This window comes from Anastrepha obliqua, chromosome 4 (assembly GCF_027943255.1).
Source record: "Anastrepha obliqua isolate idAnaObli1 chromosome 4, idAnaObli1_1.0, whole genome shotgun sequence".
NCBI lineage: Eukaryota > Metazoa > Arthropoda > Insecta > Diptera > Tephritidae > Anastrepha > Anastrepha obliqua.
The window spans coordinates 41,744,819-41,766,294 of record NC_072895.1 but is presented as its reverse complement, the minus strand read 5'-3'; the positions used below and the strand labels follow the sequence as shown (position 1 = coordinate 41,766,294).

At 37.0% G+C, this 21,476-nt stretch overlaps 4 protein-coding genes across 4 annotated transcripts; 2 read left to right on the top strand and 2 right to left on the bottom strand.

Moving 5' to 3' along the window:
* Window positions 1-1,793: 1,793 nt before the first annotated feature.
* LOC129244103 (acanthoscurrin-1-like) lies at window positions 1,794-2,195 on the top strand. The gene has a single exon (XM_054881719.1). It carries the CDS (start codon window positions 1,794-1,796, stop codon window positions 2,193-2,195), a length of 402 nt encoding a protein of 133 aa, XP_054737694.1.
* Window positions 2,196-2,690: 495 nt separating this feature from the next.
* Window positions 2,691-9,245, bottom strand: LOC129243463 (tyrosine-protein kinase transmembrane receptor Ror2). The gene is made up of 5 exons (XM_054880503.1): window positions 8,441-9,245; window positions 8,105-8,384; window positions 7,781-8,023; window positions 7,258-7,709; window positions 2,691-4,110 (listed from the first exon to the last, which is right to left on the bottom strand). Exons 1-5 carry the CDS (start codon window positions 8,966-8,968, stop codon window positions 3,307-3,309), a joined length of 2,307 nt encoding a protein of 768 aa, XP_054736478.1. The 5' UTR covers window positions 8,969-9,245; the 3' UTR covers window positions 2,691-3,306.
* A 79-nt stretch (window positions 9,246-9,324) lies between these two features.
* Window positions 9,325-10,667, bottom strand: LOC129243464 (uncharacterized). Its single transcript, XM_054880504.1, has 3 exons — window positions 10,464-10,667; window positions 10,205-10,291; window positions 9,325-9,441 (listed from the first exon to the last, which is right to left on the bottom strand). The coding sequence occupies exons 1-3, from the start codon at window positions 10,560-10,562 to the stop codon at window positions 9,409-9,411; spliced, it is 219 nt and encodes a 72-aa protein (XP_054736479.1). The 5' UTR covers window positions 10,563-10,667; the 3' UTR covers window positions 9,325-9,408.
* A 408-nt stretch (window positions 10,668-11,075) lies between these two features.
* Window positions 11,076-17,763, top strand: LOC129243462 (tripeptidyl-peptidase 2). The gene is made up of 18 exons (XM_054880502.1): window positions 11,076-11,578; window positions 11,654-11,788; window positions 12,246-12,444; window positions 12,502-12,671; window positions 12,740-12,872; window positions 12,940-13,183; window positions 13,621-13,751; window positions 13,819-14,052; window positions 14,113-14,302; window positions 14,359-14,480; window positions 14,548-14,704; window positions 14,808-15,010; window positions 15,179-15,342; window positions 15,419-15,530; window positions 15,619-16,581; window positions 16,643-16,961; window positions 17,030-17,192; window positions 17,260-17,763. Exons 1-18 carry the CDS (start codon window positions 11,402-11,404, stop codon window positions 17,467-17,469), a joined length of 4,026 nt encoding a protein of 1,341 aa, XP_054736477.1. The 5' UTR covers window positions 11,076-11,401; the 3' UTR covers window positions 17,470-17,763.
* Window positions 17,764-21,476: the final 3,713 nt, after the last annotated feature.

The window sequence follows — 21,476 nt, the reverse complement described above, 5'->3', positions numbered from 1 at the left end:
TGTTTATTTTTATTTTGTACAATACCTAAGATTAGGTCGCTGTGATAATAAGAAAAATGCAAAGAAATTTTATATTTTATACTGAGTAGTTAAGTGATAACCCTGATTTTTTTATTATAATTTTTATGTGTATTGAATCATATAATAAATAAATGAAGAAAAATATAAAAAGCAAATTATATACTACAACTTTTAGACTTAAAAACCAAATTTTTATATGATTCTTAGCAAAACGGTATGTATGTATGTACGAGTATGCGGATAATGAAGACTAAGAAGAAGAATACGTTTTTTAAATAAGGGTCGAAATCAGCCCAAGTTGATTAATTAATTTAATTAATCATCCAATTTTGTTTTTGAATAACTTTTTTACTAAATAAAAAAATGATTTTGAGTGATGAAAATCTTTAGTTGGACCTCCAGCTCGATTGCTTGTCTATTTGTACACTGCAGCTGTCTACTTCACAAGTATCAAATATGATTGACGTACGACGCCATTTGCAAAAATTATACATCTCCTGATAGGGTGATTAACTTTGCGCCACCTTTTACTACCACATAAGAGGAAAAGAATAAAGATAGGCATTTCAAAACACAGGTGCTTCAATAAGCCCGTGATTATTAGAACATATGTGGGGGGTGGTACAACCAAAACAGGTTTAGAAAACTCATAACCCTACCAAAAGGATAAACTGAGAATGTTCATGGGCATCCTGACAGGCCATTGCAGGCGGCGCAGTCATCCGCACATGATCGGGATATGCCCCTCTGATGTTTGTCGTTTCTGCGACCAATCCTAGGAGGCTCCTACGCACCTTCTCCTTGAATGCATCGCTATAGCGGGGAGAAGATTGAGATATCTCGCTCCATCCAACACAGCTGTATATTAAGTTTAATAAGGGAATTGGGTCTGGAAGGGGTACTGAGGCGAGTAGGCCACAAAAGGTCATGATGTCGAGGTGCAAATCTCAAATAAATCTTATGTAATGTAGTAACACCCAACTGCGACATTGAGGGCTGAAATTGAATAGGAGTGCAGAGTGAAGAGATAGCATTTAATTTCATATATTTTCAAAAAAATTTCGTACACAAACTGCAAGGCTACACAACACTTGACCAACTATATTTATATATATATAATTGGCGCTTACATCATTTTTAAGTGTTTGACCGAGTTCCTTCTCCTATTTGCGGCGTGCGTCTTGATGATGTTTCACAAATAGAGAAACCTACAGTTTTAAGCCGACTCCGAACGGCAAATGGTTTTTTTATGAAGAGCTTTTTCAGGGGATTTCATTCACTCGGAGGTTTGCCATTACTTCATTTTGGTGTTTCACAGAGATTCGAATCTACGTTCCCCGAATTCCGAATGGTAGTCACGCACCAACCCGTTCGGCTACGGCGGCCGCACTGTACTAACTGCTTTCGTTAATTTCATGGTTTCGAAACGGCACTTCAACTGACTGAAACAGACTGCCAACATAATAAGTTTAAAGCCCCTGAGACTACAATTTATACATATTTAAACAGTTAAACGGGGAATACCGCCAGAATGGTTCCATTTCACACTCAGTGAATATAATTGACACCTATATATAAAATAAATACATATTTATGATGAAATGGAATAAAAAGAAAGCATAGAAAATGGCAAGAATGCATCGAAAAAATTACAACTCATCATTTAATTAGAATGTTTGCTCTAATTAACGGATCACAAAAAAGTTTTAAGTTAAAAGGCCGCATATTAGAGCTAATGCTATCAGTTTGAAACGAGTTGTTGGAATTTCAAGATGTCAAAGCAGGTTGTCATATTACTCATCTTTATTTTGTTGGTGTTTGGCATCTTCAAATCGGCAATCGCTAGGGGAGGTGGAGGTGGAGGGCATGGTGGTGGACATGGAGGTGGATTTGGCGGTGGACGAGGTGGATTTGGCGGAGGACGAGGTGGATTTGGCGGTGGACGAGGCGGATTTGGCGGTGGGCGAGGCGGTTTTGGTCCTGGACGCGGCATCGGACCTGGGCGAGGTTTTGGTCCTGGATTTGGTGGGGGCTTTGGACCTGGGCGCGGTTTCGGTCCAGGATTCGGTAGAGGCTTTGGGCCTGGGCGTGGTTTTGGTCCGGTCTTTGGCGGAGTTGATGTCATAACGTATGAACCATATTGCCCCTACTATCTTTGGCCGTGCTACTACTGAAGCAATTAATTCAATAAAGTTGTCTATAAAAAATATAACTAAATAGGAAGTAGCATCAAATTGTGGATAAGTTTATGTATTATACATACGAGAATATACCGAAAAGTATCAAAAGGGAAGTATTCAAATGATGAAAAAATACCTTTGAAGATTTTATATTTTCTTTCAGTGTTCTTTTTTATTTAATAAGAAACTACATAGTATATTTAAACTTGATACACGTTACTTAAAACTTAGTACGAAAATTTGTATCTTTTTTTTTTATTTATTACACAAACATTGGTTATTTGTTACACAATAAGTGGTAGTGTGTGTAAATATGTAGTATGTTCGCCTGTATATTATTTACAGTGTAAATATTTTCAAAATTCAAATTATATTTTATTATGAATTATTAACGACAAAATATTGTACGTATGCACTTAGAGTAACTAAATTATATTTTTTATTGCATAATATATGTAAGTAAATCAATTCACATTTTTATTTTCAAAGTTTGTTTTAGTAGATATGATGGTCACATATACACACATCTGTATGTAAATACGTATGTTCGTAAGTATGCATGCTCGAACGAGTATATAAAAATTGCCTGTATAATTCGTTGAGAAGAATAGTGCAGGTTAGTGCTGCTCGATGATTGGAATGTCTTTGCGGAAGTAGAGGTTGGTTTCCTTTTTGTTACGCTGTTTTCAATAAGAATTTTGTGACTACTAGTTTCCGATACACACTTGACTTATAATACCTTATTGAGTACCGATTAAAATTATACAAAAAATATTGGAGACTTTTATGACACAACTACGCATACAACAACAAAAATTATTGTTAGAACACAACTTTTCTGAGATATCATTAGTAAGTACTTTTTTTAATAAATATAGTTGTATAATTTGTGCTTGTGTTTATTGTAGTAATATTTCAAATACATATGTATATACATATACATATCATTGTATATACATATGTATGTACTTTTCGCAAACTAACCACTGCTGAGTGTTTTCGAACGGAAATGTTTTCACTTACACAATATTCGTAAGTATGGCCAGTTGAAAGTTTCTTTATATATTTTCCATTTCATTTTCTTCTCGCGTTTCTTCTTCACGCTCTACATCATTGTCTTGCATTCGTATTCCACCAGACTGTGCTGTATGCAATGATTGATTTCCGCAAAACTTGGACGTTCGTTGGGTTTACGATTCCAGCAACGTCGCATCAATGCGTACACCGATAGTGGCGTATTATCCGGACAAATTAGTACATTTCCCTCTTTGATAAACTTAATCACCTCTTCATGTGTTAACCCAAAGTAGGGCTGCAAAGCGAAAGAGAAAATCTCCCACAAACAGATGCCGTAAGCCCACACATCCGATTCAATAGAGAATTTGTTATACAATATACTTTCGAGCGGCATCCAACGTATTGGTATAACATCGTTCTCATCGCCCTTATAGTAGTCCTGCAGATAAATTTTATGTGACAAACCAAAATCGGCGATTTTCACTTCCATTTTTTCGTTGATTAAGCAATTGCGTGTAGCTAAATCGCGGTGTACAAATTTACGTTCCGACAAGTAGACCATACCGGCGGCAATTTGTGCTGCAATCTGTAGTAAATGTCCCTCATTTAATTCCTGGCGATTGCGTTGTTGTATTTGGTGTGTAGCGTAGGGTGAACAGGCGCGTAGAAATTCACTCAAATCACCGGGTGACATGAATTCGAAGAGCAAGCACATGGGGCGACCCAGTGCGCAAACGCCGAGAAGTTTAACAATATTGGGATGATCGAATTCGGCAAGAAGGCACGCTTCACGCTCGAAATCCATTTGCATTTGATCGCTGGCGTCGTCCTTCAACATTTTCACGGCGACTAAATAGTCGTCATTGCCAGAGACGAGGCCAGGTGCTTTGGCCTGCAAGAAGATGAAGCAATTGATTTTATGAAAGTGAAGTGTAAAAAATTAGTACTCAAATCTGTTTACACCACACAAATGTTTCAATAAGTTTTTAATTTTTAATATCATATCTATTAGTCCAAGGTTAGTATTTATCTTACCGAAAAAAAGTATTTTCGAAACTGAAAAAAGCAAATCTTGACAACGTAAGAAACTGATAACTTAACTTTTCCATAATCTTCCAGCTGCATTTCTAGTATCACTATGCAAACAGGTTTTGAGGTTATGTTTTGAATTTATACAAGATGGCGAAAAATTAAAAATTTACTAAATAAAAAATTGTTGAGTGATAGATCATGTATGTTGTATCTTTTCAACATTTTTGTAAATGGTGTTCTTTAGTTTTTGGAAAAAATATAATTAAAAAAATTTGAATTCTTTGTATTGAAATTTAATATTTTATCAAAAATTTTTGGCGAACATTTTTTTTTAATATTTTTCAAATACACACCTGCTTTAATTTTTTTTATTTCGTAATTTCAGTTACTAATTAGTGAGAAAAAAAATTTTTTTCAAATTTTATAAATTTTTTTTTTCGTAAAATTTTTTCGCGCCAAAAAAGTAAAAAAGTTAGTCAAAAACAAAATTGGATGGTTAAAATTTTGTTTTTGACTAATTTTTTACTGAGTATAAAAAAGGATTTTGATTATATACGATTATATTTTATTTTTTAATTACTCTGTCTACTCTCAAAAGTTACCTTGTACTCATATGTAGTTTAAAAAAAAGCATGAACATTAGACGAACGGAAAAACTTACATATATAAATTTAAGTATACATATATCCCCTACATATAATAATAATAATAATAATAAAATAAATTTGAAACTGAAGTATTAACTCTTTAACGCATATGGGCCAGTATAAGGTATTACAGCTTTGATTCAATTTTATTTCCAATTTAAGTATTATAAGATAATTCAAACTATTTTAATCCAACAAAAGTGTAAGTGAAAAAGAAGAATTGAAGTGCGAGTGATTCTTTTTCAAAAAACGATAACAGAGTAAAACATACAGCTGCGGTCAAAATCTTAGTAGTGCACTTACGTAAAATGGAATGGGTTAAAAAAGTGCGTGTAATCGCTTTTATAAACATTTCATTTTTTTCCTCGTATAGCCATGTGTCAAAAAAAAAAAACAAATCCCAAAAAAAATCCAACGTTTATTTTATTTCAGTAAGGTAAAATTATATTTAGAAAAACTGCAGCGAATTTTGAGCGGTCAAAAACTTAGTAGTGTAACAAATTGTAAGAAAAATTTTGACAAAACTTTTATATGATGGTGATTTTATTTTTATTTTTACATGGGGTTTTGTTTAGTATTTAAATTAGTCTTTTGTTGCATGACCCTTATTCTTTAGAATTGCAGCACAACGGCGTTGCATTGAGTCAACAAGTTTTTGGCATCTTTCAATTGAAATCGACTCCCATGCGCTCTTTACAGCTTTCCATAGTTGCGTATTAGATGTTGGCTTGCGTTGGGCTACTGCCTGCTGGACATCAACCCATAAATTTTCAGGTGACTGTGGCAGCCATTCCATTCCGCTGATCTGACCCTCCTCAAACCATCTTTTAGCAACTTTGCATGTGTGTTTGGGGTCGTAGTCTTGCTGGAACGTCCAAACAAGCGACATTTCGTCTCTAGCATATGGCAGCATGATGTCCCTGAGTATACCAACATATAAAGCGCCAGTCATCATTTACTTATGTAACTCAATGAATGGGGCCCATGCCTAGCCAGGAAAAGCATGCCCAGACCATAATGCTAGAACCCCCATGCTTTATTGTTTTTGTTGTATACTTCTGCTGGTATTCGGCGTTAGGTGGTCATCTTACATATTGGCGCGATCCCTTTTCACCATACAAGACAATCTTCGACTCGTCCGATCATAAAATGTTGCGCCATTCGGGCGAAGGCCAATTTATATGTTCTTTGGCGAATCGAAGTCTCTTTTCTATATACGTTTTTGTCAAACAACGGTACTTTTCTTGCACTGTGGACACCCAGGTCGTGCTCACGCAAACGCCGACGAACAGTCTCAATGCTCGAAGACACTTTTAAGGCATCTTTTATCTCAGTACCAAATGCCGCAAATGGAAACTGCTTTGAGTATCTGACGATAGACATAACTTCTCTTGCCGACATTGCTAGCTTTCTTCCACGCTTTTTGCCACTTGATTTGTACTTGATGGTATTACGCACCATTGTTAGTGAGCACTCAATGATATTTTGCACTTCCACATAAGTTTTTCCATCAGCAATCAATTTTTTATGAGGGCGCGTTTCTCGGGCGAGCAATTTTTCCTTTTAGACATTACTTAATGAGGAATAATAAAAATTTGGCCATTAGCTACAGAATATCAATTAAATAAACTTATCTCACCGTTTTCTTTATTAATTTTCACAAAGATAGTCGCGATAATATTAATCTTTCACACACTCTTTCGCGCACTACTAAGATTTTGACTGACTAAGAAGCCGGTGCAACTAAAATTTCATGCGAAATTAACAAAACCAGGTTAAGTTTAGTGATTGCATAACTTCAAGCCGACTTCTTAATCTAACGGACTTTACAGTGGATGGCGAAAAATTGTCGTGATAAAAAAACGTGGTCAATTAAATATAATGAGCCATAAGCCCTACTAAGATCCTGACCGCAACTGTAAGTACTTTTTGAGAAAAAAATACTCTCATGGAGTCGATATACTCATCCTTCTCGACCGATAGTAATTTTTGCGATTTTCAATTGTTTTCTATATTCCACAACTATTTTTTATATATGGTTCCGTAAAAAAAAATATGTATATATAAAACGTTTTCATTATTTTCCTTTTAATATGCCTTATTGATAATTAAATTAAGCTATTTCCACCGTGAAACATTTTTTTTTTTCAACTCTTAGAATTTTGCCATGCTTCGAAAGGCTAACGTCTATTTCAGCTTTATCTAACGAAATTTCCATGTGATACTTAAATTCAAATTTCTGGACTGTCACTCTAGCAACTACATTCCTCAAATTCTGCTGAGCGGTTTTTAATGTTACAAAATCAACAATATTCTGAAGTAAATGTAAAACGAATTATGTATACTTTTCATCATATTACCTGAAACACTCGACCGAAAGCGCCTTGCCCCAACGAGCGCACATACACGATATCGCCCCGCGGATATTCTAGCTTCTCCAACTTGGTATTTAAATTGGTTTTCGGTTCTGCTGAGCTATGCACTGTTGCTGTACTTTTAATGGTGCCACACTTGTTGATCATCATAGCAACTGCATTATTCGAACCCAAAGTTTCCCTGCTTTCTGTTAAATTACAGTCACCACTGCCACGCACGGATATATTGCACTCGGACGTTGGCACCTGTTGCCTTTGCTGTTGCACCGAAAACTCCTTGTGTTTTGAAATTTTATGCACTAGCAAAATAATCAAATGCAGTGCCACTATGCCAACGAAACCAATGCCTGCGAGTAGGAAGATCATTGATGGGGTGAAGAAAGTTTCCATTATTATAGGTGTATTGAGATCTTTGGCGGTGAGATCAATGTAATCGGCTGCAAGCAATAATTATATATATATTTAAATATATAAAATTAATAAAAAGTGTTTTTTTTAAAGAGCTTACGGCAGAGAGCTATATCACAATGCTGCCAACGCACAGACTCATCGAGTGTATAACACCAGGGAAAAGGCTCTTCTCCACCAGCATTGCGGCAGTAATTTTCCCCTTCTGCTATTTGCGGAAACACTTGTGGTGGTTGGATATGTTTATGTGGATGTTGTACATCCCAGCGTTGACAAGGTAAACCTGATTTTGTAAAATTTACGGTGCCAACGTAGTAGCGGCCATTGCCGTTGCGACAATCGTCTGTAAAAAAAAAACGGAAATTAGTAAAAAAAATTAAATACTTTTGTTAAAAGTTTATGATTTTTTTTCCGCCCTACTTACAGCTTATTTCATCTTCTTTGATTTCTGTGAGCCCAATATAGGAGCAATTCGGCTTCTTTGCTGTGGCGTTATATCTTGGCAACACACCACAGTTGGGCAGTCGAAAATGTCCACGACTCTTCAAAAATATGTTTCGCTCTTTCTTCTCTTCAATCAATACCCAATCATTATAGCAGAATTGTAGATGAGTGGCTGTACAATCTTCATAACATAGCGGTACCTTAATTGTGCGTCCATTTTCAGTTTGACAATGCGGAAATGCATAGGCGCATAGCATTTTCTGTAATGAGACGTTTTAAGTTTATTACAACAACTTCAGCATAAAGGATCACTTACCTCTGCGGCTACACGACATAATCCCGACAGGTCTGCAATTAATTCCTCCCATAATGCGGTTGTTATCTGCTCATTTTTCCAGCCACCCGTTGGATCTTCACGACTATACCACACCTGTCCGCTTATATATTGCTTACAAATTTTACCATTGTATGGCGCACAATAGCCCTTCTCTTCGTATTCATGTTCGCGCCACCGTTCAGCACCCTGAGCGCTGTATTGATGGTGATGATGCTGGTGGCGCCCTCCTGCTGTCCCACTGTTATCCTCCAATGACGCCTTCAGTAACCCAGCATCAGAAGCATTGGCGCTGCCGCTTGTAAACAAAAATACCGCAGCCACCGCGAGCAAAACAAAAGTCCGAGTACAACAACAACAACCACCGATGAAGTGGCCTAGAGTAAAATTGCCGCCTTTGCAACATTTCCACTTAAATTTGACGCCAACGCTCCCCACTCCAAATATAGAGTTGCTTTTGGTGATTGCTTTTCGCTGCACACCCTTTTTCACAATGCTCGTGCACTTCATCCTTGTAAAAAATCTTGTTTTTCACTGTGTTTTATTATGATTTTTTAACATTTTTATGGTAAAAAATATACTACTTCACTTTAGTATAGAGATACAGATATTTTTTACCATACTTTTGCAATTTTTTATTGATATTTTGCCATTTAAATGTAGTTAAATTATTTTTTCTGCCTTTTGAAGACGCCTTACGAACCGTGACTGACAATTGGTAGGATAATGGATAGTAGGCATTGCTAGGGGTGGTTTTGGCACCAGTACAGGGATGTTTCACTGCATTTAAAGGATTACACAAAGAGGACGAAAACTGTTTACGGCAACAGCTGACTAACATTTTACGTGATAAAGGAAAGAAGGTATGCGAGTTTTACATATTTTATTAAATATTCATCATTAACGTTACACTACAAATGTGATTAAATTGCAAAATGTATACACCACACTTAGTTTTCTTCATCTGGAATGGATTCCAAGCCCTGTGGAAGTATAAAAAATATATTTCACTTATTTAATTACACTTTTAGTGCAAAATGTTTGAAAGTAAGTTTTTAAATAATTTCGCTGGCTCGACCTTTTTTTGGACACTTTTCAAACTATTAAATTTATAAATAAAACAGGGATTTTCTTTATTGACATTTATGCGTATATTTATAACAAAGGAAAGCCTCTTTAGGATATTTTTCATGCTGCTACAACAAAATGAATCAAGTACTTAAGGTGTTAAAAGCATAAACATTCTCTATGCATGTACGAGGAGTGACAGCTCTTGGTCGGTTATAAATCTGGGTGTTTCGGCAAGAAAGAACCGACTGCGTTTCAAGCTTACTGCAGCAATACCACTCAAACATTCCTAACCGAGAATTAAATTTTATATCTTGGAAGCGACCTAATACTTTATGATTGTTCTTACTCAGTGGTGACATTGCTTGCGGATGGGACTATCGGTACGATAGAAGCAATATTTTCTATCAGCAATAGGAATTGTAGCCAGAAGTTATTCAGAAGTATGCTATATTAAGTGATATAGTTACTAGTTACAATGAAGCACCGAATGTGCTAACTTTTGAAACTGTTAGTTTTGGCGTAATAGTAGTTACACCGCAAGATATCTTTTTCAGCCATAAACGACAAATAAAATCTCTGCATATAATTAATCAAGTTAAACCATACCTTAATAACTTAATAGAATAACAATAATAATAAAGTATTATTTCTAACTTCCAACTGGTCGATACTCACATTCTGAATGTACGGATTATTGGTTAATCTAGTGTCGCGTAGATACAATACTCTCGAAAAACGTTCATCCATGTCACGGCGGTAGGACTGTTATAGAGTACAAAAAAACACAGAATAATTACAAAAATATATCGTGTCAGGAAATTGTTGTCATCAAGCGCTGCAGAGTATATATTTTAATATTTATTCGATTCATATTCACAAGATTATATAAGTTGGCCGTATTGTCCGGTGTGTGCCCCAATCAACTTTTACTTACATTGTCTAGTGTCAACTTGTTAATACCCCACATAGCGTATACGGGCACCGCAAGCACGGCAGCGATAATACCAGCTGAAGGTAAAATTTCGTACCACATATTGTATTCGTTTAGTAGATTTAGACTTGTAAAGTAAACCTCTTTGAAATCCTCGCAACTATACAAATGCGATTTTTTTTTTATAAATCCCTCACTGCTAGTAATAGATGTGACAAATAAGTCAGCTGTTGACTGTCAGAAAGAAATGGAAGCGCTAAGCTCTAGTGAATGTGACGGCGTCAAATTTAAGCAACATAGTAATGGGTCTGAAAACATTCTGTAGCTAATATACATTTTTTACTTTAAGATGTTCACAGTATAAAAAATAATAATATAAGGACCACATTTTATCCATTAGCGATATGATTTTGATTTAAAAAATTTAGTATTGTTTAATACGTTTATGTGATTTATTGAAAATTTTCAGTTGAAATGATGTATAAATAAATAATTGAAGTTTAAATTGTAATTGAATTAGAAATAATTAGTTTTTAACGCGACATCTATAGTAAGTAATTTGCGTGACTCTCCAATTTCACCTGTCACTCGCCGCTAATCGCAAACGGCAAGAACAACAAAAAGTACAATACCACCCAAATTGACAGCAAGCAAACGGTGACAATTGCATTTCATCGTTCCTTACAAAGACGGCAGAAAAAAGCGCTGATTAGGTTTTTTAGAGAGGAAATTTTTCGCAATTAGCTTTAATTTAGTAAATATAAATCTTGTGTGGTTTCTTCACACAAAGTCTAGCACAGAGGAGCGATAAAAGGAATTGTCCGCACGAGCAAATTTGTAGAGAGTCTGAGTACGTCCAGAGGATACGTAACGATTAGTACCGTTGTAAGCCAATAAAAATTATAGTCGGAAGGGCGAAGTAAGAACAGGCGCAAACAATAATGGCGGCTAGCAATAGCAGTGGAATTGTTGAGGCTACTTTTCCAACCGGTGCATTGGTGCCTAAAGCTGAAACTGGTGTTTTAAACTTTTTACAAAAATATCCAGATTATGATGGGCGTGACGTTGTAATCGCCATATTCGATTCCGGTGTGGATCCACGTGCCTCAGGTTTGGAGGTAAGATTCTTGTACAATACGGCCCACATTGTTGGTATATTGTGTAAATGCTTCTTTTTTTTTACCCTTTTGTAGAAGCTCTGTGATGGTAAGACAGTTAAGGTGATTGAACGCTTTGACTGTACAGGCTGCGGTGACGTGGACATGTCAAAAAAAGTAACTGGTTCTGAAAAAGGTTTCATCACCGGCCTTTCGGGTCGTCAACTTAAGGTAAGGAATCCTAGGCTTAAAGTATATTTTAAAGGTAAATATGACCTCAAAACACATCCTAGATAAATAAATATCAATCCTGACATGCAGTCACTTGGTTACAATTTACTAATAATTTTACTAAAAACATTGAATTCATATACACTTAATTCAAGGTGGTAAACATACATATGTACAAGTAAATCAAACAATAGTTATCGAAAATCATTGGCTTGGGATGTACGAGAACTTGGAATACAGTTAAAAAATAACTTGAAATAAATGCGGCATTTAAACACGATTTGCGAGCATTGCATAAATATTTACTTACCTAAATGCATTGTATCTTTAGGACAGATATCTTTTCTATCTGTGGATAATTAACAACTATCTTTGTTTTGCTTATAAATATATATGTACATATGTATGTGGAATGCACAATTGTATTTGTTTTATCTTATCACTCACTGTATTGTAGTTGGCACCTCAAATGACTGCTTCCAACACTGCCAATGGTCAGTACCGCATTGGTTTGAAAAATTTCGATGAGTTATGCCCATTCAAGGTGAGGGAAACCATATCAAACTACTACAAAGTCAAAGAGTGGGACGGTCCTAGTAAGCTTTCCATTGCGGCGCAGTCCCGTAAAATTAATGAATTCGAATTTCTAAATCCTGGTGTGTGCACTAAAATATATTGCCTTCATTAAAAAGAAAATAACGAATTGTTTGCAGACGTATCGAAGTTATCCTGGAGCAAGAAATTGGTTAAGGAGGATTTAGACAATACTTTAGAAATGTTAAACAATTATGAAAAAGCCTACAAAGATGTCAAAACTACCTACGATATTATTTTATATCAAACTGCAGATGGTTGGCAAACAGTGATTGATACTACAGAAAAGGTACTTAACAATTGAGATAAAAAATATAAAATATCAAACTTCATATTGCATATATTTCAAATGCCTAGGGCGATCTTGAAAATGCGCTGTATATTGGCGAGTACTCGAAGACTCGTGAAATAAAAAATGTTGATGATTTCTTGTCCCTTTCCATCAATGTTCATGACAATGGTGATATGCTAGAGGTTGTGGGCATGTGTTGTAAGTTAAGACATTTATTTAGTTTTGAATGTGAAAATGCATAACTACTGTCTATAAACGATTTCAGCATCGCATGGCACTCATGTCGCTTCCATTGCCAGTGGTAATCATGCTTCCAAAGATGTTGATGGTGTAGCACCTAACGCGCGTATTATTTCGCTTGCGATTGGTGATGGGCGTTTGGGGTCAATGGAGACAGGCACAGCACTAGTGCGCGCAATGATAAAAGTTATGGAATTTTGTCGTTCAGGCCCCAAAATCGATGTGATCAATATGAGCTATGGCGAACATGCACATTGGTCGAATGCTGGGTAAGTTTATTGTATAATGATTTTAATGAGCTAAAATTGTTTATTTTATTAAATTTAAAAATTATTTAATTTTAAAATGTCTAACGATGAATCTACTTTGAAATTATAATGCGATAAAATAATTAAAAAATGAAATGAATTGACTATGAAAGTCCTTTGGTCGTTGATAAGAAACGTAAAAAGAAACGGAGAGCTTACATGAGGTAATATTCTACACCCGTTTGTTTGATTGTTAGTCGTGAATTAGTACACTTTTTATTAACGCTTGTTCATTTGTGAATAACAATGCGTTTGCACGCACCAATAAATTATTAAAAAAAATTCAAAGTAAATTCAGTTGCTGAGTTGAAATATTTTCTGTATTCTTTATTTAGAAGAATATAAATTTATTTATTTATATAAAATTATTTGTAAACTTATTTTATTATGGTTTTCAGTCGCATTGGTGAATTAATGAGTGAAGTAGTGAACAAATACGGCGTTGTGTGGGTGGCGTCTGCTGGTAATCATGGCCCTGCTTTGTGCACAGTCGGCACGCCACCAGATATTAGCCAGCCAAGTTGTATTGGTATGTAAAATCTCCTCATTTTTTGCATTTTGTAATTTACTCGAACTAATTGTCAATCAATTCATAGGTGTCGGCGCTTATGTCTCTCCACAAATGATGGAAGCGGAATATGTGATGCGTGAAAAGCTGCCGGGCAATGTGTACACATGGACATCGCGCGATCCCTGCATTGATGGCGGTCAAGGTGTAACCGTTTGTGCGCCCGGTGGTGCTATCACTTCAGTGCCGCAATTTACCATGAGCAAATCGCAATTGATGAATGGCACCAGTATGGCTGCTCCACATGTTGCTGGCGCTATTGGTATGTAACCAAATGGCTGCTAGTTTTTCAATACTCATATCTGAACTCCTATTTTTATAGCCCTGCTAATATCAGGCCTCAAGCAAAAGGGCATTAAATATTCACCTTACAGCATCAAACGCGCAATCGCTAACACTGCCACTAAGCTGAGCTATGTAGACCCATTCGCACAAGGCAATGGTTTACTAAACGTGGAGAAGGCGTTCGAGTATTTGACACAACATGAGAATGCCCCAGAAAATATGATGAGGTGGGAGGATGTAGTTATTGGTATTGTACAGTTAACAGTTTTTGCAATAATAACAGATTTTCAGTGCGTTGTGGTACGCAAAATGCCAAAGGAATACACATACGGACAGGAGTGTTAAAGAAACCCATAGAATATGATGTTTCCATTGAGCCAATTTTCTTTAACGATTTAGAAACTGGTTAGTTAAAATCAAAACTTTTTAAATTTGTTGTAGTGTATGAATAATTTTTTACTCCTTTTCTTAGAACCACAACAAAAGTTCACTTTTAATTTGCGCCTGAATCTGGTGTCCTCGCACCCGTTTGTGCAATGTGGCGCTTACTTGGATTTAAGCTATTCGTCGCGTTCGTTGACAGTCAAGATTGATCCTTCCGCACTGCATCCTGGTGTGCATACGGCAATGTGAGTGAGGGGGAAGATGAAAAATAATTTGATCGTTTTTGTAGATGTTATTATTTCTGAGAAAGATTTGAATTCAAGCTAATATTCAAATTTGTTATTGCAGTATATCAGCGTATGACTCAAACTGCATACAAAAAGGCGTGCTATTCGAAATACCAGTCACGGTGGTGCAACCTCATACCATCAATTGCAGCGAAACACACATCTTTGAATGTTCATCTGCTAAGAACGATGGTAGCATAGAATTCCAGCCAAATACTATACGTAGGGACTTCATTTTGGTGCCAAATCGTGCCACATGGGCCGGTGAGTTTGCGGTTTTACATGTGAAAAAATAACCAGATGTGTTTTAATGCGAAAATTTCTGAAGTCGGAGCCAATTTGTTTTAATTTTGTCTCGCTAAATGCTTAAAATCAGAATACTCACGCTTGTCCATATATTTATGAAAACGACTTTTGTTATACTTTTTGTAGTTCTGCGCATGCGTTCGACTGAAAAAGATCGCGAAAAAGATATTGGAAAATTTTTTGTGCACACTATGCAACTTCGGCCAAAAACGTCATGTCGCCTATTGGAGAATATGAAAATTTTGGCTGTGAATTCCGACAGTGACTCTACACTTCACTTCACCTGCGAGGTAAGGAGTTGCTGTTATACATTTTTATGACTAATTTCTTTATCAATTAACATAAATATATTTTTGATTTCAACAGGAAGACAATATTCTGGAACTTTGCGTTGCTAAATATTGGTCCAACTACGGCACAACGCATATCAAATACAGTTTAGAATTTCATGGCATCCAAGCGATCAGTGCGAGTCCATGTAAGTAAAGCCTGTTGCCAAATAATTTTTGAAGTGCTTTCTGAATTTTAAACTACTTACATTTATGTGTTTTCCCACCCGCCTTTAGATATAATGCAAGCGGCACATGGCATTCACAAAATGGACTTTGTCGCTTTGAACCGCGAGGAATTGCAACCGCAAATTCAACTAAAGGTTGCCGCCGTTGTGCTGCGACCCAACGATTCGCGCATTACTCCTCTAAGCGCAACGCGCGATGTTATACCCGAAGGTCGCCAAATTTATCAAAATCTCCTAACCTATACGCTCCAAGTATCCAAATCACAAGAAATCTCATTGTATGCGCCTCTTTTCAGTCCATTGCTCTACGAGTCCGAATTCGAGTCACAGCTTTGGATGGCGTTCGATGGTAATAAGGGATTTATTACTTGCGGCGATTCACATTCGCACAAAGTTTATACGAAATTTGAAAAGGGCGAGTATACGATTAAATTACAAGTACGCCACGAAAAGCGTGAACTGCTAGAGAAAGTCTCGGAGGTCAATATGATAGCGCTGTTTAGGTTGACCAACGCCATTAGCCTTGACTTTTTCGACCATTACAATAATTGTTTGCCTGGTAGACGTAAGTTTACCAGCTGCATAGTGAAAAGTAGTCCACCCAAAGTATTATACGTTGCGCGGCTGGCACAAGAAAAGCTAACAAAAGCTAACTTGCCGGCGAACTGCGCTTGGTTGGCCGGCGCCCTTACAGCGGCCAAGGATGAGGCAGTACGGCGTGTTGATTCACACGATTTTAAATACATTCTGAACCCGCCAGACAAGAAGAACGGCAATGGAGGTTCTGGAGCTAATTCAGGGGGTGGCAGTGGAACGACAAATTCTTCCAAATCTAAAACTAATATGTCGATTGCAAGCACAACAACAACATCTACCCCTACGACAAACACAACTACAGCTGGCGAATATTCCGCTGCCTCTGGTGATGGCGCTGCCTCGCCAAAGAAAACGACGCCCGACGAGTATGCAGAGGGCTTGCGTGACTTCCAATGCATGATGATCTCCAAATGTGGTGAGTGCTTTTGAAATGCATTGATTTGAATTTATTTTTTAATGCGTTTTTACGCTACCAGAAATCGGCAAGGCTGAGGACATTTACGATGAGGTAATTGCTGCGCATCCCAAACATTCGGTAGCCCATGTTTTGTTCATGCAAAATATCGAGGCAACTGAATATAAGCAACTGCTGCCATTCGCCTTCACTACAATGGTAAACACAAATGTGGATGACGACAACCATAAAGAGGAAATGGTGAGAATTCGTACTGCATTGCTGCGTGTAGCGCAGCTGGGTGGCTTCGTCATAACCGACATGAGTGAGGAATATGACGCGTTAATGGCATATTATGGTATGAAGAACGACACCCGTCCAGATGCCAATAAAATTAAAACGTAAGTCAATTGGATTTTTTCCTGTAGTAGTTGCAAAAGTAATATAAATTTGAAATTTCCAAAAACAGCAATATGGATAAGAAAAAAGCCAATTTCTTGGAAGCGCTAGCCCGAAGTGGTGTGGCAAAAATCAAGATAGGCATTATCGATGGCAAAATGAAAAGACTCTTGCCCGAGTTAGACGAAATCTATGTCGAAATTTCCAAGTTGGCTGACCCAACTGACTCAAAGGTTAAATAAAAAAAACAACAAGTTTATTACTCTTTATATCTCTCTCTCTCTCTCTTCTTGTTTACAGGTTATCCAATTCACGCTCTGGCATGCTTACGCGAATGCTCAATATGGTCGCATGTACAAAATACTGCAAAAAATGTACGAGGAGAAAAGGTCGCGGGATATACTCGAAGAGTTTAGCTCGCTAGCAGGTGCTTTAGAATTCGGGCATGTACAGAAGGTCATACAACGTATGACTGTAACCGCATATCCACATAGCTATCGTGTATTCTAAATAATTGGCACAAAACTATGAAGAAACAACTAATAGCCAGAGCGAAGTGTACGCACATTAAAAGCAAGGATCTTGAAAACAAAAAGATTTATAAATTATCTACTTAGTACATATAGTCCATTTGTTTCCATCTATATATGCATGTAAGATTATCTTTCTTAAGAAAGCGTGTATTAAGTTTTTATGTTTAAATTGTTCTTCAGCACTTGTATTGTAATCGTGAAATTACCCCATGAAGTTGTAAACACCTCAGCAATTGAAACAAAGTAAAATTAAACAACTTTTTAATACGCAGTCGTATGTTTTAATTACAGCCTGGCTATAATTAAAATAGCGCCCGCCATAGCCGAATGCTTTGCGCGTGACTACCAAAAGGTAGAGCGCGGGCTCGAAAACCACTGTGTGCATGAAGCACAAAACGATAGAAAAGGTTTTTTCTAAAGTGGTCGCCTTGCGGCAGACAATGGCAACCCTTCGAGTGTATTACGGCCATTAAAAAACTCTTAAAAACCATCCGCTATGCGGAGGCGAGATGAAAGTGTAGGTCCTCCATTTGTGGAACAATATCACGACCCACACCACAAATTGGGGAAGAAGCCCAGCGAAATTTGTAACATAGCATGAACGCGCCAATTATATATAATTAAAATGAAGGCATCTTCATGTAGACATTAGTACTGAGCAGTTCCGCAGCCTTCGATGCAGCTGCAACTTCAGCCCGTAGAATTTTACAACGATCGGCCAACCGAAAGAGAGATTTAAGGCGCTAATACATCACTTCCTACCCTACAATCAAGCTTAGGCGTCTGTATAAATGACTGCATCAGGAATTAGGTTCTGTTTTTAAATTGTTCTGAGGAACCTATAAAATTCCAGAGGTTCAAACAGTTGTTGTTGTTGTAGCAGCATAAACACTCCCCATACTTACATACGAGGAATGCTGCTGTAGTGGCAATCCTTGGCCGGATACAAATCCAGGTCGTTTCGTAACGTAGAACCGACTGCCGTGGAAACGAGGTTCAAACAGAGGTTAGGGCTGCTTTTGGTGTGGTTATAAAGGTTTAAGAAAATGAAATCAAAGCCATGCCATCGACTTAACCCTTTCGCTCCGACTTTTAGGGGGGATTTGCTCAAACTTTATTTTTGAGTTTTTGGATACCCATTGGTACTTTATGTGCGTAGAAACATGATGAAGCTTGTAACTTATGTAGATAACGGTATTTTGAGGTGGGACATATGTGTCCCAACAGTATTTAAAAATGGGATATATTTGTCCCAACAGGCTACAAACTACACCTAGAAGTAGAAGCATTTTTTTGGTAATAACATATGATTTGTACTTTTATTTATTTTATGAATGTGATGAAGCGAAACATTGTATACAGAATGGCAAATTACAAGCCCGGCAAATAATTTTTGTTCTTTTCTCGACTTTTTGATTGGCGCATGCTACGCACCGACGTCTTTTAGACTGCTCTATGGGTAAATGATCCCCCACATTTGTCATTGATTTGTACCTTATTCGTTTATATGCGGTACATCCCTTTCCTTTTTCAATTAGCGACTCAGCAATCTCGACCAGCACTGGTAAGAAGGCCGGTTTCTTCCTATTCAGCTCCGAATATATAACCCAAGTGTTTACAGCAGCCATCATCATGCCACGATAAAATACTTTTTTCTACCATTTATTTGATTTTCTGTTTATATCATACAATCCCGACATTTGATCTGCCAAGTCCACACCGCCCATTATTGCGCGGTACGTCTTTACGATGTCAGGGCATGGAAACTCTGCCTCAGTTCCATCTTTCATTTTGCGTCTAACAGTGCTCATTTCAGATGTGTAGCAGTTACTGAGCAGCATTACCTCTTTAACGTCCTGCCACTTTACCGCTATGGTACCTGCAATCAAGAAAGTTACTTAAAAAATTAATTAAAGGGTTTTAGTTTGACTTCGTACCCGCCGAATTAACTTTGAAAATAGCTTCGCCTCGCTGCAATTTTTCTGGTATTTTCGGAACATTCTTCCGGTTGGACATGCATGTTCCCAAAGCTGGATAATTGTATGTTGTTAATAAGATTAACACTGGTGAAAAAACGATCAAAGCAAAGTGTCACGTCAGGGTTAGAAATCGGTGCTGCAAGATCATTCACAACTCGTTCGCCGAGTGTCCCTTCAAGGACAGATCCTTCTTTTCTACAAAAGATACTCATGTCATAGGTGTCTCCAGTCAAAGAATCGCAGCGAAGCCACATTTTGATGCCCCGTTTCACTGGCTTGAGTGGCATATATTGCTTGGGCAATGTACAAAGATATGCTTCTTGGAAACAATTTGCGAAAAATTTCGTAGGGGGTTGAGTGGCGCCCAATATTTACTGCAATTTTGCATTCGCGGTGTTTACTAACCGATTTTCTTGAAACAAACGACTCATTCGGTGTGCTCCAAATAACCGTGCCTGAGACTTCCTCACCTCGTGCAGGTTGATCGTCTATGCCACCATTCTCGTCACTCAATCCGGTCTCCTCTGAATCGCTGGAAGCATCGTCATTGCCAGTGGTTTTATCTAACTCAGGACTATAAATATCATCACTTTCGTCACTAAAATCAGTTCCTGATTCCATGGATTCATCATCATCTTCTTAAAGTAATGCACTAATTTGATCGCGATTTAATTTCGACATTTTTGCTGTCTACGAAGTTGCAAAAATAAAAAAAATTAGCTGTGTGATACATTATGTACAACGTACTGCTGGGACATATACGTCCCTATATAAAACCTTGCTGGGACACATGCATCCCAAAATTAATTTTCGCTGAATATTTTTCACAAAACTCTTTTTAAAATATATATTTGTACTTACCAGTAAAAGGGCAATATTTTTCTTTAGAAAAATTAACACTTCTTATAAAAATACGTATTATTTCACCAAAATTACGCGTAAATTTGATGCAATATTAACGACTGCTCACAAACAACTGATCAAAACTAAAAACGATTGAAACAGTGTGGAATGCGGATAACGGTAAATTGTAAGTACTGTTCGCAGCTACTGATTGTGACATTTTGGTTGAGTTTCTTATGAAAATTGCAAGTGTAAGGGGGAAGTGAACATGCTGTGGGATATCAGTGTCCCAGCAGTAGCGAAAGGGTTAAATACAAAGGCAATTATAAAACCTATGGGTGGTTGTAAGGGAGGCTAGACCCAAGCAAACTAAATCAGGCAGTGACATAGTGACAGTACCTGAAACACCCAAGAGGTTGGAGAGTACAGCGCGCTTAGAACGTCGAAAGCATCGGGTTGAGTATTAAAGCACTAAAAAATTAATCCCAGAAGCAAAGTTTAAGCGGATTAAAAATAGTGCAGACGCCAAGCAAGTCTTCAAAAAATTAACGGAAAGCACAACAAGGCTAACATTGTGAAAAGTTCACGAGGCAAATCGCAGGCGCATAAAAAAGGAGTTTAATTTAAGGGGTTGGGGATAGCCAGATTTAAAAAAAGAAATGATTTTTCTTTTGCATTTTATTAAAAATATTGCATATCTTAAAAATATTGCGTGAACATTTGAAGTGAATCCGAATAATACAATAATTTTCGAGTTTTTCAACAATTAATAAAGGGCGCTCGGGCGCTCCGGAATCGATAGCAAAATTTTAAATGCGTTTTTCTCTTAACTATATTATGTTTTTTGAACTGGTGATCACTGTAACTTAAAAACCGCTTGGTAGATTGCAATAAAATTTATACTGCTTTTGAAAAACATAAAAACTCGTGCCTGATCGAAGGATTTTTTTTTCAAAAAATTTCGATTTGTTTAAACAATTAATTGCAGGTTTTTTCTCGAAAATCTGAAAAATATTTCCTGAAGCCGCCATATTGTTAATTTTGAAAAAAAAGGGGTTGTCTGTAAAGTCGGTTTACTGACGATAGTTCAACGTGACAACATCATAAGAAAATACTGATGTAAGGGTTGCAATTTTCAAAACAAAATTTTAATTTTATTTGT